We start from the raw sequence: 12,687 nt of genomic DNA on the forward strand, positions 1-12,687 counted from the left end.
ACTATTTATAAGGCTACTTTTTCATACTTCATGTCTAGCCTCCAGTTGCCATATTAGAATAAACTGTTAAAAGACTATATAAGGGGTGATGAGATTTGTTGTTATGTGCCAATCCATTTAGCAATCTCTTAATTGGGCATTTTTTCTAAGACACTTAGATCCCAAGCTTTCAGCCAGTAGCTTGTATAATGTATTTAGGTGCTTTAAATGAAGTAAAACAGCATTCATCCTTTCTGTGTATTTACAGTAAAATCACCCGTTTTAAAAATTAGTCTCAAGATGCATAGCTGAGATTAAATCCCATGACCTCCACAAAATAAGACCAGATTTTGTAGTGTATTGAAGTTTTTTTTTTTTTATGGCGTGTGTAGGATTAAGGGGATTAAATGCCGACATCTCTCTTTTCCATGCTGGAGTGTGTATGAGAATGTACTGTGTGGGTGGTAAGCTTCATGTTGAGCTTATGTAGGGCTACAGAAGAAGGAAAAGTGGGCCGAATAATGCCCCCATGACCTGAAAATCAGTTTTCTTGATTTGGTTACCTCACAGCAATTAGATATTCCTGGTAGGAAGAGCAGAGGATGTATCACTGTGCATATTTCAGAGGAAAGAGCCTGGATATTTACAGGTTGTATTAGACTGGATAAATCAGGATAATAATCAGCACTTGCTATGTGCTTGCTACATTCTCCCAGGAATGGCTCATGTCACAATAGCAGAGTGACACGACTACAAGGATAAGGAGATGAGTGTTTTTTGAGGAGCCAGGGGCAAGGTGCTGTGCTTTTGGAGAAATGGTCCTCATTATTAAACTGCTTCTCCTAACTAGTCTCTGGCCAGGGGCTGTCCTCAACGGGTTTCATCCGCAGAAGGAGCAGCATCATCATCAACACCACCATCAACTACAGGAGAAAGAGGACATTCACCCAGTGCCCATGAGAGACAGCCGCAAGAATACCAGGTGAGAGGGCCAATCAAGGCAATATGAGTACTTTTCATTTTGGAGTTCACCCCACCACCATTGGCATTACCCCAGAATCATTCACATTACTTATAAATAACTACAAAAGCTACCAATTTCTCATTCTGGATTTGTCCTTTTCTGGCCCTTTAACCCTTCTTTTATATTGTTTTGCAGCCCTTTCTAATTTGTTTTCCTCTCCCTCGTGTCCTCTCTCTCGTCCTCTAATATTCCATTTTCACTCTCTCTGTTCCTTCATCTTGCTTCCTCTCATTCTTTTCACTCTCCCACATTTTCTTTCATTCTCTCTCTATCTCTTGATCCCTCTCTCTTTAGATCCCTCTCTCTCTTCTCTCTATCTTTTATTCTCCATCTCTCTTTCTATCAATTTATTGCTCTATGTCTCCATCTCTCTTTCCCTCTCTGTAGCCATCTATCTTTTTCTTTATATATCCCTCCATTTCTCTCTCTCTCTCTCTTTATATATCCCCCAATATCTCTCTCGCTCTCTCTCTTTATATATCCCTCCATCTCTCTCTTTATATATCCCTCCATATATCTCTCTCTCTTTTATATATCCCTCCATTTCTCTCTTTATATTTCCCTCCATCTCTCTCTTTATATATCCCCCCATCTCTCTCTTTATATATCCCCCCATCTCTCTCTCTTTATATATCCCTCAATTCTCTCTCTCTCTTTATATATCCCTATATCTCTCTCTCTCTCTCTCTTTTATATATCCCTCCATCTCTCTCTCTTTCTCTCTCTCTCTCTTTATATATCCCTCCATCTCACTCTCTCTTTTTATATATTTATATGTCTTTCCATCTCTCCTTCTGTTCACATTTCTCTCTCATATTCTCAATCTCTCTCTCTCTCTCTCTCTCTCTCTCTCTCTCTCTCTCTCTCTCTCTCTCTCTCTCTCTCTCTCTCTCTCTCTCCATCTCTCACATTTTCATCTCTCTTCAATTTTCACACTCTCTTTTCTTTTACTTTTTATTCACTCTATGTTCTTTCCCCTGTGTACTCACTCACTCTCTCTCTCTCTCTCTTACCTCCCCCTCTCCCCTCTCTCTCCCCTCTCCCCTGTCTCTCTTCCCTCACTCTCTTCTTCTTCTCTCTCTTACCTCACTCTCTCCCCCATCACTCTCTCCCCCTGACTCTCTCTCTTCCCTCTCTCTTCTCTTTCTCACCCTCTCTTCTCTCTCTCCCCCTCTCTTTTCTCTCTATTCCCTCTCTCTCTTCCCTCTTTCTCTTCCCCCATCCCCTCTCTCTCTTCCCTGACTCTCCTTTCTCTCTCTTCCCTCACGCTCTCTCTCTTCCCTCACACCCCTCTCTGTCTTCCCCCACTCTTCTCTAACTCTCTCTCTGTCTTCCCTCACTCTCTCTTCTCTCACTCTCCCTTCCCTGTCTCTCTTCCCTCACCCCCATCTCTCTCTTCTCTCACTCTCTCTCTCTTCCCTCACTCTCTCTTCCCTCATCCCCCTCCTCTCTCTCTTCCATGTCTCATTCTCTCTACCCAAGCTCTTTTTTATCTCTCTCTTCCCTCACTCTCTCTCTCTCTCTTCCCTCACTCCCTTTCTTTCTCTCTTCCCTCACGCACTCTCGCTCTCACTCTCTCCTCACTCTCTTCCCTCACCCTCTCTCTCTCTCTCTCTCTCTCATTCCTCACTCTTTTTTCTCTTTTTCCTCTCCCTCATGTTATCTCCCTCTGTCTTTCAAATGCTCCCTCTCCTTTCCTCTATTCCGCTCTCATTCCCTTGCTTTTTTCTCTCTTTTCCTAGCTCTAGTGCTTTTTCTTTTTCCTCTTTTTCTGTTTCCTCTCCTTTTACCTGTTTTGGGACTCACACAATTGGTAGGACCTGTTAGACATACATATACACCAGTAAATGAGTATATACAAGCAACTGCTGTGTCCTATCCTCCCATAAACAATTATGATATATATAAATTGGTAACAAGAAAATCTGATGGTATTTTAATATTGATTTATTTCATTTGTGTAAAAGACAGGGCTTTTTTTCTCAGAGAATAGGTGCAGGAACTCCTTATTTCTGAGTCACCCATTGACTCCGCCCCCTACTCACCTCCAAGCACTGTTCCTTGGTACCGCCTCCTACCCACCTCCCAGTACCACCCCTTTTAGAGAATACAGAATCAAGTTTAATTTTATTATAATGGACACCCCAGTGATAATACACTCCCAACAGCCAGCATCAATAGACCCTCTAGCAGCCAGCAATATTAGACCCTTCCCTCAACAGTAGATCCCTCCAGCAATGATTGACCCCCTGCAACATAATACCAGCCCCAGCAACAATACAACCCCCACTGGCAACAACAGACCTCCACAGCAACAATAACCCCCCCTCCAGCACCAATAGATTCCCCAGTAGCCAGCATTAATAGACCCTCCAGCAGCCAGCAAGAAAGACCCCCTTCTTCAACAGTAAATCTCTCCCAGCCACATAAGACTCACCCAGCAACAATAGATCCCCATGAACAACAGAAGACAAACCCAGCAACAATAGATTCCCCCATCCTCAGCAAATAGGTTCCCTCCAGCAACAACAGATTCCCCAGCACCAGCATCAATAGATCCTTCAGCACCCCTTGCCATTACTAATATTCAGTTCTGGAGGTGCCGGAGCTGCGTTCCCCCACGTTCCCGCTGAAAAAAAGCCCTGGCAAAAGATATGCTTATGAGTTATACTGTCCAAACGGCAAAAACTGCATGTTAGTCTACATCCAATCTGTAATTATATCTCTATATCCACCATAGAAGTTTCAGCTTTTTTGTTTGTTTTTTGAACCATGATTGATTGTCCTCCATTTAATGGTGCTTGGATAGTTCCAGGATCAACACCACTTGGCAAAGCCAGCCTCAGAATACCACAGATCTTCTCAGCTGTTTGCAAGGAAGGCGTTCTTCCTACTGATCACCAATATAAGGGGCATTTCCCAAGGGTTTCTTGAGACAAATTATTATAGGGGCTCCTCTTGGGTAATAAGTTTGAGAACTAGTTGCTTAATATAATGCAGAACATTTAAGGTGGCCACACGCATAGAGGAAATACACCTTATAAAAGAAAAGGATAATTCCCAAAAATAGCATTACAGTATTGTGATTACTATTCTTCCTACAATGCTCTGAGAACTCAGTATTAAAAGTGTTTGAAGAATTAGCTGTATCTGTTGCCCACAGTAGCCAATCAGAATGTCTCTTCTGTTCTTGCACACTGTATGGCAGACATCAAAAGAAATCACCTGGTTGCTGTGAATAAATGGAACCCTTTAGACACGGCTAAACACAAAGTACGATATTCCTAAAGGGACAAATAGCCAGGTTAATGGAGCACTTAATGCAACTATATAAACACTATTTAGTTTTCTTTTAAGAATATTAAATGTTTTTTTGTCATTCAGCCATTGTAATGATCGATGTCCGCCGGTGTCCCGCTCTCGGGTTAGCGGAACGGCAGAACAGGTGGGTGCCTTTGTAAACAAGGCATCTTCCTTCCTGTTCTGCCTGGTGACACAGCACTGATCGTCTGCTTCCTCTCATAGGAAGCAGCGATCAGTGACGTGTCACAGTAAGCCACACCCCCTAACCGTTAGAATTACTCCCTAGGATACACGTAACCCCTTCCCTTAACTGCTTCACTGCCAGTCACATTTATACAGTAATCAGTGCATTTTTAATACACTGATTGCTGTATAAATGTGAATGGTCCCAAAATAGTGTCAAAAGTGTCTGTTGTGTCCGCCATAATAACGCAGTCACAAAAAAAATCTGCAGATCGCCGCCATAAGAAATGAAAAAAATGAAAAAAAAAAATAATAAAAATTCAATAAAACTACCCCCTATTTTGTAGACGCTATAACTTTTGCGCAAACCAATCAATATACACTTATTGCGATTTTTTTTTACCAAAAATATGTAGAAGAATACATATCGGCCTAAACTGAGAAAAAAAATAGCTTTAAAAAAAAAAATAATAATTGGGATATTTATTATAGCAAAAAATACAAAATATTTTTCAAAATTGTCGCTCTATTTTTGTTTATAGCGCAAAAAATAAAAACCGCAGAGGTGACCAAAAGAAAGCTCTATTTGTGGGGGGTAAAAAAAAAGGACGTCAATTTTGTTTGGGAGCCACGTCCCACGACCGCGCAATTGTCAGTTAAAGAGACGCAGTGCCGAATCGCAAAAAGTGGCACGGTCATTTGGCAGCCAAATGGTCCGGGGGTGAAGTGGTTAAGACATGCTGGATGGGTTTGGGGTGAAGGAACTCAAGTGACATGCACAACAAAGCCCTAACCTCAACTGTAATAGACACATTTGGGATGAATTGGGAATCATATCGTGAGCCAGGTCTTTCCATCTATTCCCGTCACCCTTTGACATGGTGATCTTCATATCTTTATAATATACAGCAGGGCATACATTATCTCATAAAGTAATATGTAGCAATATATAATAAAAAAAACATCAAAGGCCATAGAGCATCTCAGACAGATGGTGCTTGGAAGAGTAGGGGTCTTTGGGAAAAGAATCCACAGGGAAATGTTATTAACCTACAATTCCCCCTGGTCTCAGCAAGCAGCCACCCCCTCCTCTGCAAAGCTATTTGTCTGTGTTCTCTTCCAAAGAAGATTTTGAAGCATTAACCAAAAGTACATGAGAGAGATTACTCTCCTGGTCCATTTACTCAATAAACAAGAGACCGTTCTCACCAATAAAAACACAGCTATTTCTTTGGAGCATTTGCATGTTTTATTAAAGCGGAGTTCCAACCACAATTAGCATTTTTTAAATGTATGTCCTTTCATCCTGCGTTTTTATAATATAAAACCCGGTCACTTACTATTTTACAATCCGCCGCCGATCCGCATAGATATTAAAAAAAGATAGTTTATAAAACTATGTCATTTTGCTTGTGGGCATTGTAAAGCCTACAAGCACTTACTTCCTGGAAGTCTTGGATGGGGAGTGATAATTGGACAGCGCACTGCATTCTGGGAAATGATGACACACATTTCCCAGGAGCATTAGAGGGAGATGATGTCAGAATCCTTGGTGGTTTCAAAGGCAGATTTCGTGGGACCGCATAGCAACAGGCATTTCCAGATGAGTAAAAAAAATATATATATTTTTTTTACTTTTTTAGGTCTAATGAGCACAATAATGAAACAATTTTGGGATGGAAACTCCACTTTAAGTACTGCATGAAAAGGCTACAGAGGACTTCAAATTAAAAATTATTATATCCATCTTATGCTACAGATTCTGAATAATACCTTAATTTTGTTAATTAATTTGTTTATTCCGAAAGCCTTGCTCTACTATCCCCATCTAGTTGCTTGGGAGCACTGAGATTAATATTATGTTGCTGCCAGGGGCGGACTGACCAATGAGTCACTCGGGCACTGCCTGAGGGCCCCATGCCACTAGGGGGCCCCATCAGGGTTGCCAGGCTCAGTAAAACCAGGGACAGTATGTAAAAATCGATGTTTTTTTTAGATCTGTCCCTGATATGTCCGAAACCGACATGCTTTTGATGTGAAAATCCAGAGATTGTAGCTGCCCCGCCTCTGCACTGCCTCCTAGCGTGGTGGCCATCTCTAAGCCCGGGGGCCCCATAATCTTCTATTGCCCGGGGGCCCCATGAGTTGTCAGTCCGCCCCTGGTTGCTGCTGTACTTAGAAATATATGTAATAAAATTACAAAAAACAATGGCATTCTATCTAGCAGTAGCAGAACGGTGGAGGGACTATTATTTCCTAGAACCTATAGCAGGCATTGTTTTTTTGGTGTCCCATAGGGAATAAACACCTTGGCCCATATTCACAGAGTGTGGGCGCACATTACGCCGCCGTAGCGCAAACGCCGCATGCTACGCCAACGCAGCGCAGAGAGGCAAGCATTGAATTCAGCAAGCCAGTGCTCCCAACGCTGCGCCAGTGTGGCGTAGGTTTCGTAGGCATACGTCGGCGTAGGTGGAAGTGGGCGTGACCCCATGCAAATGATGGGCAGAGCACCAGACAGGTACGTATCACGAACTGCGCATGTGCACACCCCCCCGCGCCTGCTCACCACCACGCCGGCACAACTGCCTAAGCTACGCCGGATCACTGCGTACGGCGTGAACGTAACCTACGCCCAGCCAGACACACGTCCAACATAAAATACGCCAGCTTGTGTTCCCTGGTGCAGACCTTTGCATGTCTGCTGCTGGAATGCACCTCCTTTATGGGGAATAACTTTACGCCGGACATACAACTTACGCGCACCTCGCCTAGCCTGCGTCGGGCGTATGCAGGTTCGTGAATCGCTGTATTTCCCTCATTTGCATGTTTGAATGGCTAATCAATGGGAGCGGCACCATGCACCCAGCCTAAATGTGCGCGCACCCTACGCCGGCGTAAGCAAGCTACGTCGGCGGGGTGTAGCCTGGTTTTAGGCGCATATCTGTTTGTGGGTCTGGCGCACAGATACGACGGCGCACATTTGCACCTACGTCTGCGTAATTTGTTATACGTCGGCGTAAGTGCTTTGTGAATCTGGGCCTTTCACTTTCTGTTCTGTAGGCATAACAAGAAATGGGAGGCAAAGACATTTGTCTTTTGGCTTTAAAGGCACATTAAAAATGGAGGTCCACTCATCCTCCTCGCATTGTCGTCGGGGGAATGGGGCGCACTGCCTTCTGGGAACTGTGTGTATCCCAGAGAGCAGCCGTCCATTCACAAAGCGTCACGAGACTCACGCATGCGCAGTCGGAAACGGGCAGTAAAACCGCAAGGCTCCACTGCCTGTTTCCCTTAGTGAGGATGGTGGTGCCGGGACCTGCCACGATCGAGGGATCGGCCTCAGGGGGCCGACAAATCGCGGGCGCCTAGGACAGGTAAGTGTCCTTATTAAAAGTCAGCAGCTACAGTGTTTGTAGCTGCTGACTTAAAAAAAAAAAATTGCGGGTGGGTTCTGCAGCTACAGGATTTCCACGGTGCCACCTTGTCCCTTTAAACCCCAACACATACTGTATGAGGCTAATTTAATGCAGATAAGGCACCAAGTGAGTTTAATTACCACCTTAATCAACCACAGAACCTGTGTAATTAATATGTGTTCGGTTTTAAAGTGGTTGCAAAACCCATTACAACCACTTTTACCTACAGGCAGGCCTTTTTTTCCGGGGGAATGCGGAGGAACGCAGTTCCGGCACCTCCAGCACTGAATGTATGTAATGGCAAGGGGTGCTGGTGGGGTCTATTGTTGCTGTGGGGGAGATCTATTATTGCTGGGTGGATCTGTTATTGCTGGGGGGGGTCTAGTTTGCCTGGGATGGGGGTCTATTATTGCTGGGTGGACCTATTGTAGCTGGGATAGGGTTTATTGTTGCTGTCTGCAGGGGATCTACAGTATATTACTGCTTTTTTCACTATCATTAACAAATTGCATACGACTTACTTAACACCAGAAAATAATACTTGGTTCTGTATTCTCCAAAAGGGGTGTTACTGGTAGGTGGATAGTGGGTGGAACCAAGAGACAGTACCTGGAGGTGGGTAGGGGGCGGAAACAAGGGATAGCTTAAAAGAGGGGAGTTCCTGCACCTATGCTCTGAGAAAAAAAGCCCTGCCTACAGGTAAGCCTAGATTATGCTCGAAATATCTCCCAAACCTCCACGGTTTAGGAGACATTTACAAATGAGACGGGCGCCGGTGTCTACGGTGCCTTTTGCGCAAAGACAACGGCGCAGGCGCACTTTAGAAACCTTTAGAAATGGCGAGCGTGCTGTTTCTAAAGGAGATCGTGCCGTGACTGGCGGCTCCTGCGCGGGTGTGACGTCATCGCATCTCCGGCCAATCACATCGCTGGAGCCGCGATACCTGGAAGGAAGATGGACGCTTCCTGGAAGAGGGGTCAACGGTGACATCGCAGGCTTCGGTTTCAGGTAAGTGACACATAATGGGCTACTATGCGATGCAAATATCATCTTGTGAAACTCTGCTCTAAACCTTTAACCTATTCCCAAACCTTTTTCGAAATAGACATTCTAGCCCAAAATTATTACCGACCAATGACACATATTGTGAGTCAATAGTCTTCTACCTCTAATCCAGTGTTTCTCAACTTCAGTCCTTAAGTTGCCCCAACAGGTCATGTTTTCAGGCTTTCCATTATTTTGCACAGGTGATTTGATCAGTTTCACGATCCGAATATCGGACGAAAACGATCGTCCGAGGAAGAATCGTACGATTTTCAGATCGTGTGTACACTACTTTCGAGAGCTGATCACGACAGTTCATCCGATATTATTAGATCGGACAAGCATGAAAATTTTCCTCGTACGATCGTACGATTTTCGTTTAGTCAGTCTAGTTGTCGTCCGAAAATACAATACAAATACATTACAACACATGACCATCACTTCCGATTATTTTTTTCTGTCGTACGAGAATTTGTGACTTTAATAACATATTTCATTTTACTTGCGACTATTAAGCGAAAAAAACTTACTTATTTACAAAAAAATTACAGAAAAAAATAAAAACTTAATATTTTTTCAAAATCTTCAGTCTTTTTTTAGTTGTTGCGCAAAAAAAAAAATCGCAGAGGTGATCAAATACCACCAAAAGAAAGCTCTATTTGTGGGGAAAAAAGGACGCCAATTTTGTTTGGGAGCCACGTCGCACGACCACGCAATTGCCATTCAAATTGCGACAGTGCTGAAAGCTGAAAATTGGCTTGGGCGGGAAGGTGCGTAATTGCCTGGTATGGAAGTGGTTAATCTTGGCCAATTTTCCGCTATTTCTGTATTTCGCATTGGACCAGGTGGGCATTGTCCCTCAACAACAAGCATTGGATAATATTGGACAAACAATCCTCCTTAAAGCCTAATGCCGCGTACACACCATCGTTTTCTGCGATGGAAAAAAACGTCATTTTCAAAAACGTCAATTTAATTGACCGTGTGTGGGCAAAAACGTCGTTTTATGTCTTCTAAAAAACGACAGAAAAAAATTGAAGCATGCTTCAATTTTATGTGTCGTTTTTGGCCGACGTCGTTTTCTGTGTTCTAAACATTGACCGTGTGTACGTAAAAACGTCGATTTAAGCCCGCGCATGCTCAGAAGCAAGTTAGGAGACGGCAGCGCTCATTCATGTAAAACGACTGTTCAGAATGGAATCAGCACATTCGTTAAGGTGTTTTTCAGCTTATAGACAAGAAAACGAAATTTAAAGCACAGTCACTGAAAATCACGAATCGTATCTCACCAAACTTTTACTAACACGCAGCAACACGATATCAGCAAAAGAGGCCGTCTTCCGCATGGAAACGACCCTTTATAGTGACGTCGTGCGTGATTGACGGAACTGCGCTGTGCTAGAGCGTTGTGAAAAAGCGATGGTGTGTATGCTACGTCGTTGTTCAAATTGAAGTTTGAAAAATGACGTTTTTTTAAAGCACATAAAGCGTCGCATTTTTCCATCGCAGAAAACGATGGTGTGTACGCGGCATGAGTTTACCTAAATAAAAACCACAACATAAGCACAAGAAGCATTACTTACCTTCAGGGAGATGTGTCCCATATGTTTGTCTTCTAGTTCAGTATTAATCTTCCATCCTCTGATGGCCTCCCCACCTCCTCTGTAATTGCCCAGTGTGGCATGGGTTAATGTGTTACTACAGCTTCTATGAATGAAACACCATCTATGAATGGAGAATGGGCAGATTATTGAAAGGTCCACCCCCTTCAATTATATATCCTGTTTCATTTGCAGAAGCTGTAGTAATGACTTCTAGGAATGGAGCTGCTGGGTGCAAAAGGCGGGCATAGTTGGGTATCCTTGAGTGGCAGCTCCTCAGTTCTATTAAAGTGGTTGTAAAGGCAGAAAGTATTTTTTTTACCTTCATGCATTAAATGCATGAAGGTAAAAAAACTTCTGTCTGCAGCCCACCCACTCTTTTATTCTTACCTGATCCTGAGGGAGGGAGCGGGAGGCGGGGCCGAGCCATGCTCTGTGTGTCTTTTGGGACACACAAGGCCAGTTTGGGAGTGAGCATTGCGTAAACATAGCTCCCAACTGTCCCTGATTTCGAGGGACTGTCCCTGATTTGGAGCAATGTCCCCCTGTCCCTCTTTCCTCTTCATTTGTCCCTCATTTTGGTCTGATATATATAGTTGTATATAAAACGCACTTTTAAGCTTTACAAATATATAGGAATATTAGTGGTAAGAAAAAGGCCCAGTAGATGTAATTAGCCTTTTTTTCTTGGTTAATTCTTCTTTAAGGGGGTGTGGCAGGGGGCGCGTCCTATGCCTACATGCATTTGCTAGTAGGTGTCCCTCATTCCCATCTCAAAATGTTGGGAGGTATGCGTAAATGCCCCCCCATAGAAAGCGGCTTGCTATGAGGAGCCAGGAAGGCTGGTGGGGTCTAGGGAAAAGAAGGACGGGGACTGCTCTGTGCAATATCATTGCACAGATCAGATAAGTAGAACATGTTTGTTATTTAAAAAAAAAAAAAAAGGAACGGTTTTAAAGGAAAAAAAAAACTTTAAGGATTACCACTTTGAATCCACTCTTTTGTTGGGAACATGTCAGGGATGTCCCCTGTCACCCGTGTTGTTTATCCTAGCGTGTCCAATAAAAAAACGTCTCTATTCGCATATGACATTCACCACATACTTCTGTTCCCAATTTGATATCCCTTCTTTCACTTCTATCTTGAGCCTTCATTTGAACCATTCAAAAGAAACCACTTTGAACATAACTATGTCCTCAATATCCCAACAATCCCTAAAATCACAGTTTCCCTTTCAGTGGACCCCTCCCTGGCCATGTCACTCACATTGGCCTACAATTCTTTATATAAAGCTAATAAACTTTCCCCCATTATTTTAGGATTGTATTGACATCCTGGAATTGTAGTTATATTTCATAGTTTGGTCACATTCACATTATCAAAATGTCATATCTACCCAAGCTACTTTATCCCTTCTGGCACGGGTTTTCAAATTTACCTGGGACCATACTAAACCCACACTCTACAGAAATATACTTAAAGCGGATGTGCCATGAAAACAAAAAATTAAAAGCCAGCAGCTACAAATACTGCAGCTGCTGACTTTTAATATTAGGACACTTACCTGTCCTGGAGTCCAGCGCCGTCCGCAGCAGAGGACTAGCGATCGCTCGTCACTCTGCTGCTCCCCCCGTCATCCACGGTGAGGGAACCAGGAAGTGAAGCGCTCCGGCTTCACTGCCCGGTTCCCTACGGCGCATGCGCAAGTCACGCTGTGCCTGCCGATTGGTTCCCGCTGTGTACTGGGAGCCGAGTGTTCCCAGCACACAACGGGGGGGCGGCGGGAGGTGACGTCATGCCCGCAGTCTGCCCGAGACTGTTGTGGCCGGAAGTGGGTGCAAATACCTGTCTTTAGACAGGTATCTGCACCCCCCTCCCCCTGAAAAGGTGTAAAATGTGACACCGGAGGGGGGGAGAGTTCCGATCAGCGTGAGTTCCACTTTAGGGTGGAGCTCCGCTTTTATACAACCTAACTGATTGGGGGGCTGGAAGTACCCAATATATCTTGCTACTACAAAAAGCTTGGATTGCACTACTCATTCAACTGTATTCTTCTGAATATGGCATGCCTTTATGAACCCTATTCTTGGATGTCCACCCAGTCTACCTTTCCTCCCTCACATGGATTCCCTCC

The 12,687-nt window shown here is 43.8% G+C and overlaps 1 protein-coding gene across 1 annotated transcript in view; it reads left to right on the forward strand.

Moving 5' to 3' along the window:
• Nucleotides 1-443: 443 nt before the first annotated feature.
• GABRR3 (gamma-aminobutyric acid type A receptor subunit rho3) overlaps nt 444-12,687 on the forward strand; it is an 84,792-nt gene continuing 72,548 nt past the window's right edge. The window contains exon 1 of the mRNA XM_040338714.1: nt 444-961. Coding sequence (XP_040194648.1) covers nt 795-961 — 167 coding nt within the window. The 5' untranslated portion in view covers nt 444-794. The remainder of the gene's footprint in view (nt 962-12,687) is intronic.

Source organism: Rana temporaria, chromosome 2, assembly GCF_905171775.1.
Source record: "Rana temporaria chromosome 2, aRanTem1.1, whole genome shotgun sequence".
NCBI lineage: Eukaryota > Metazoa > Chordata > Amphibia > Anura > Ranidae > Rana > Rana temporaria.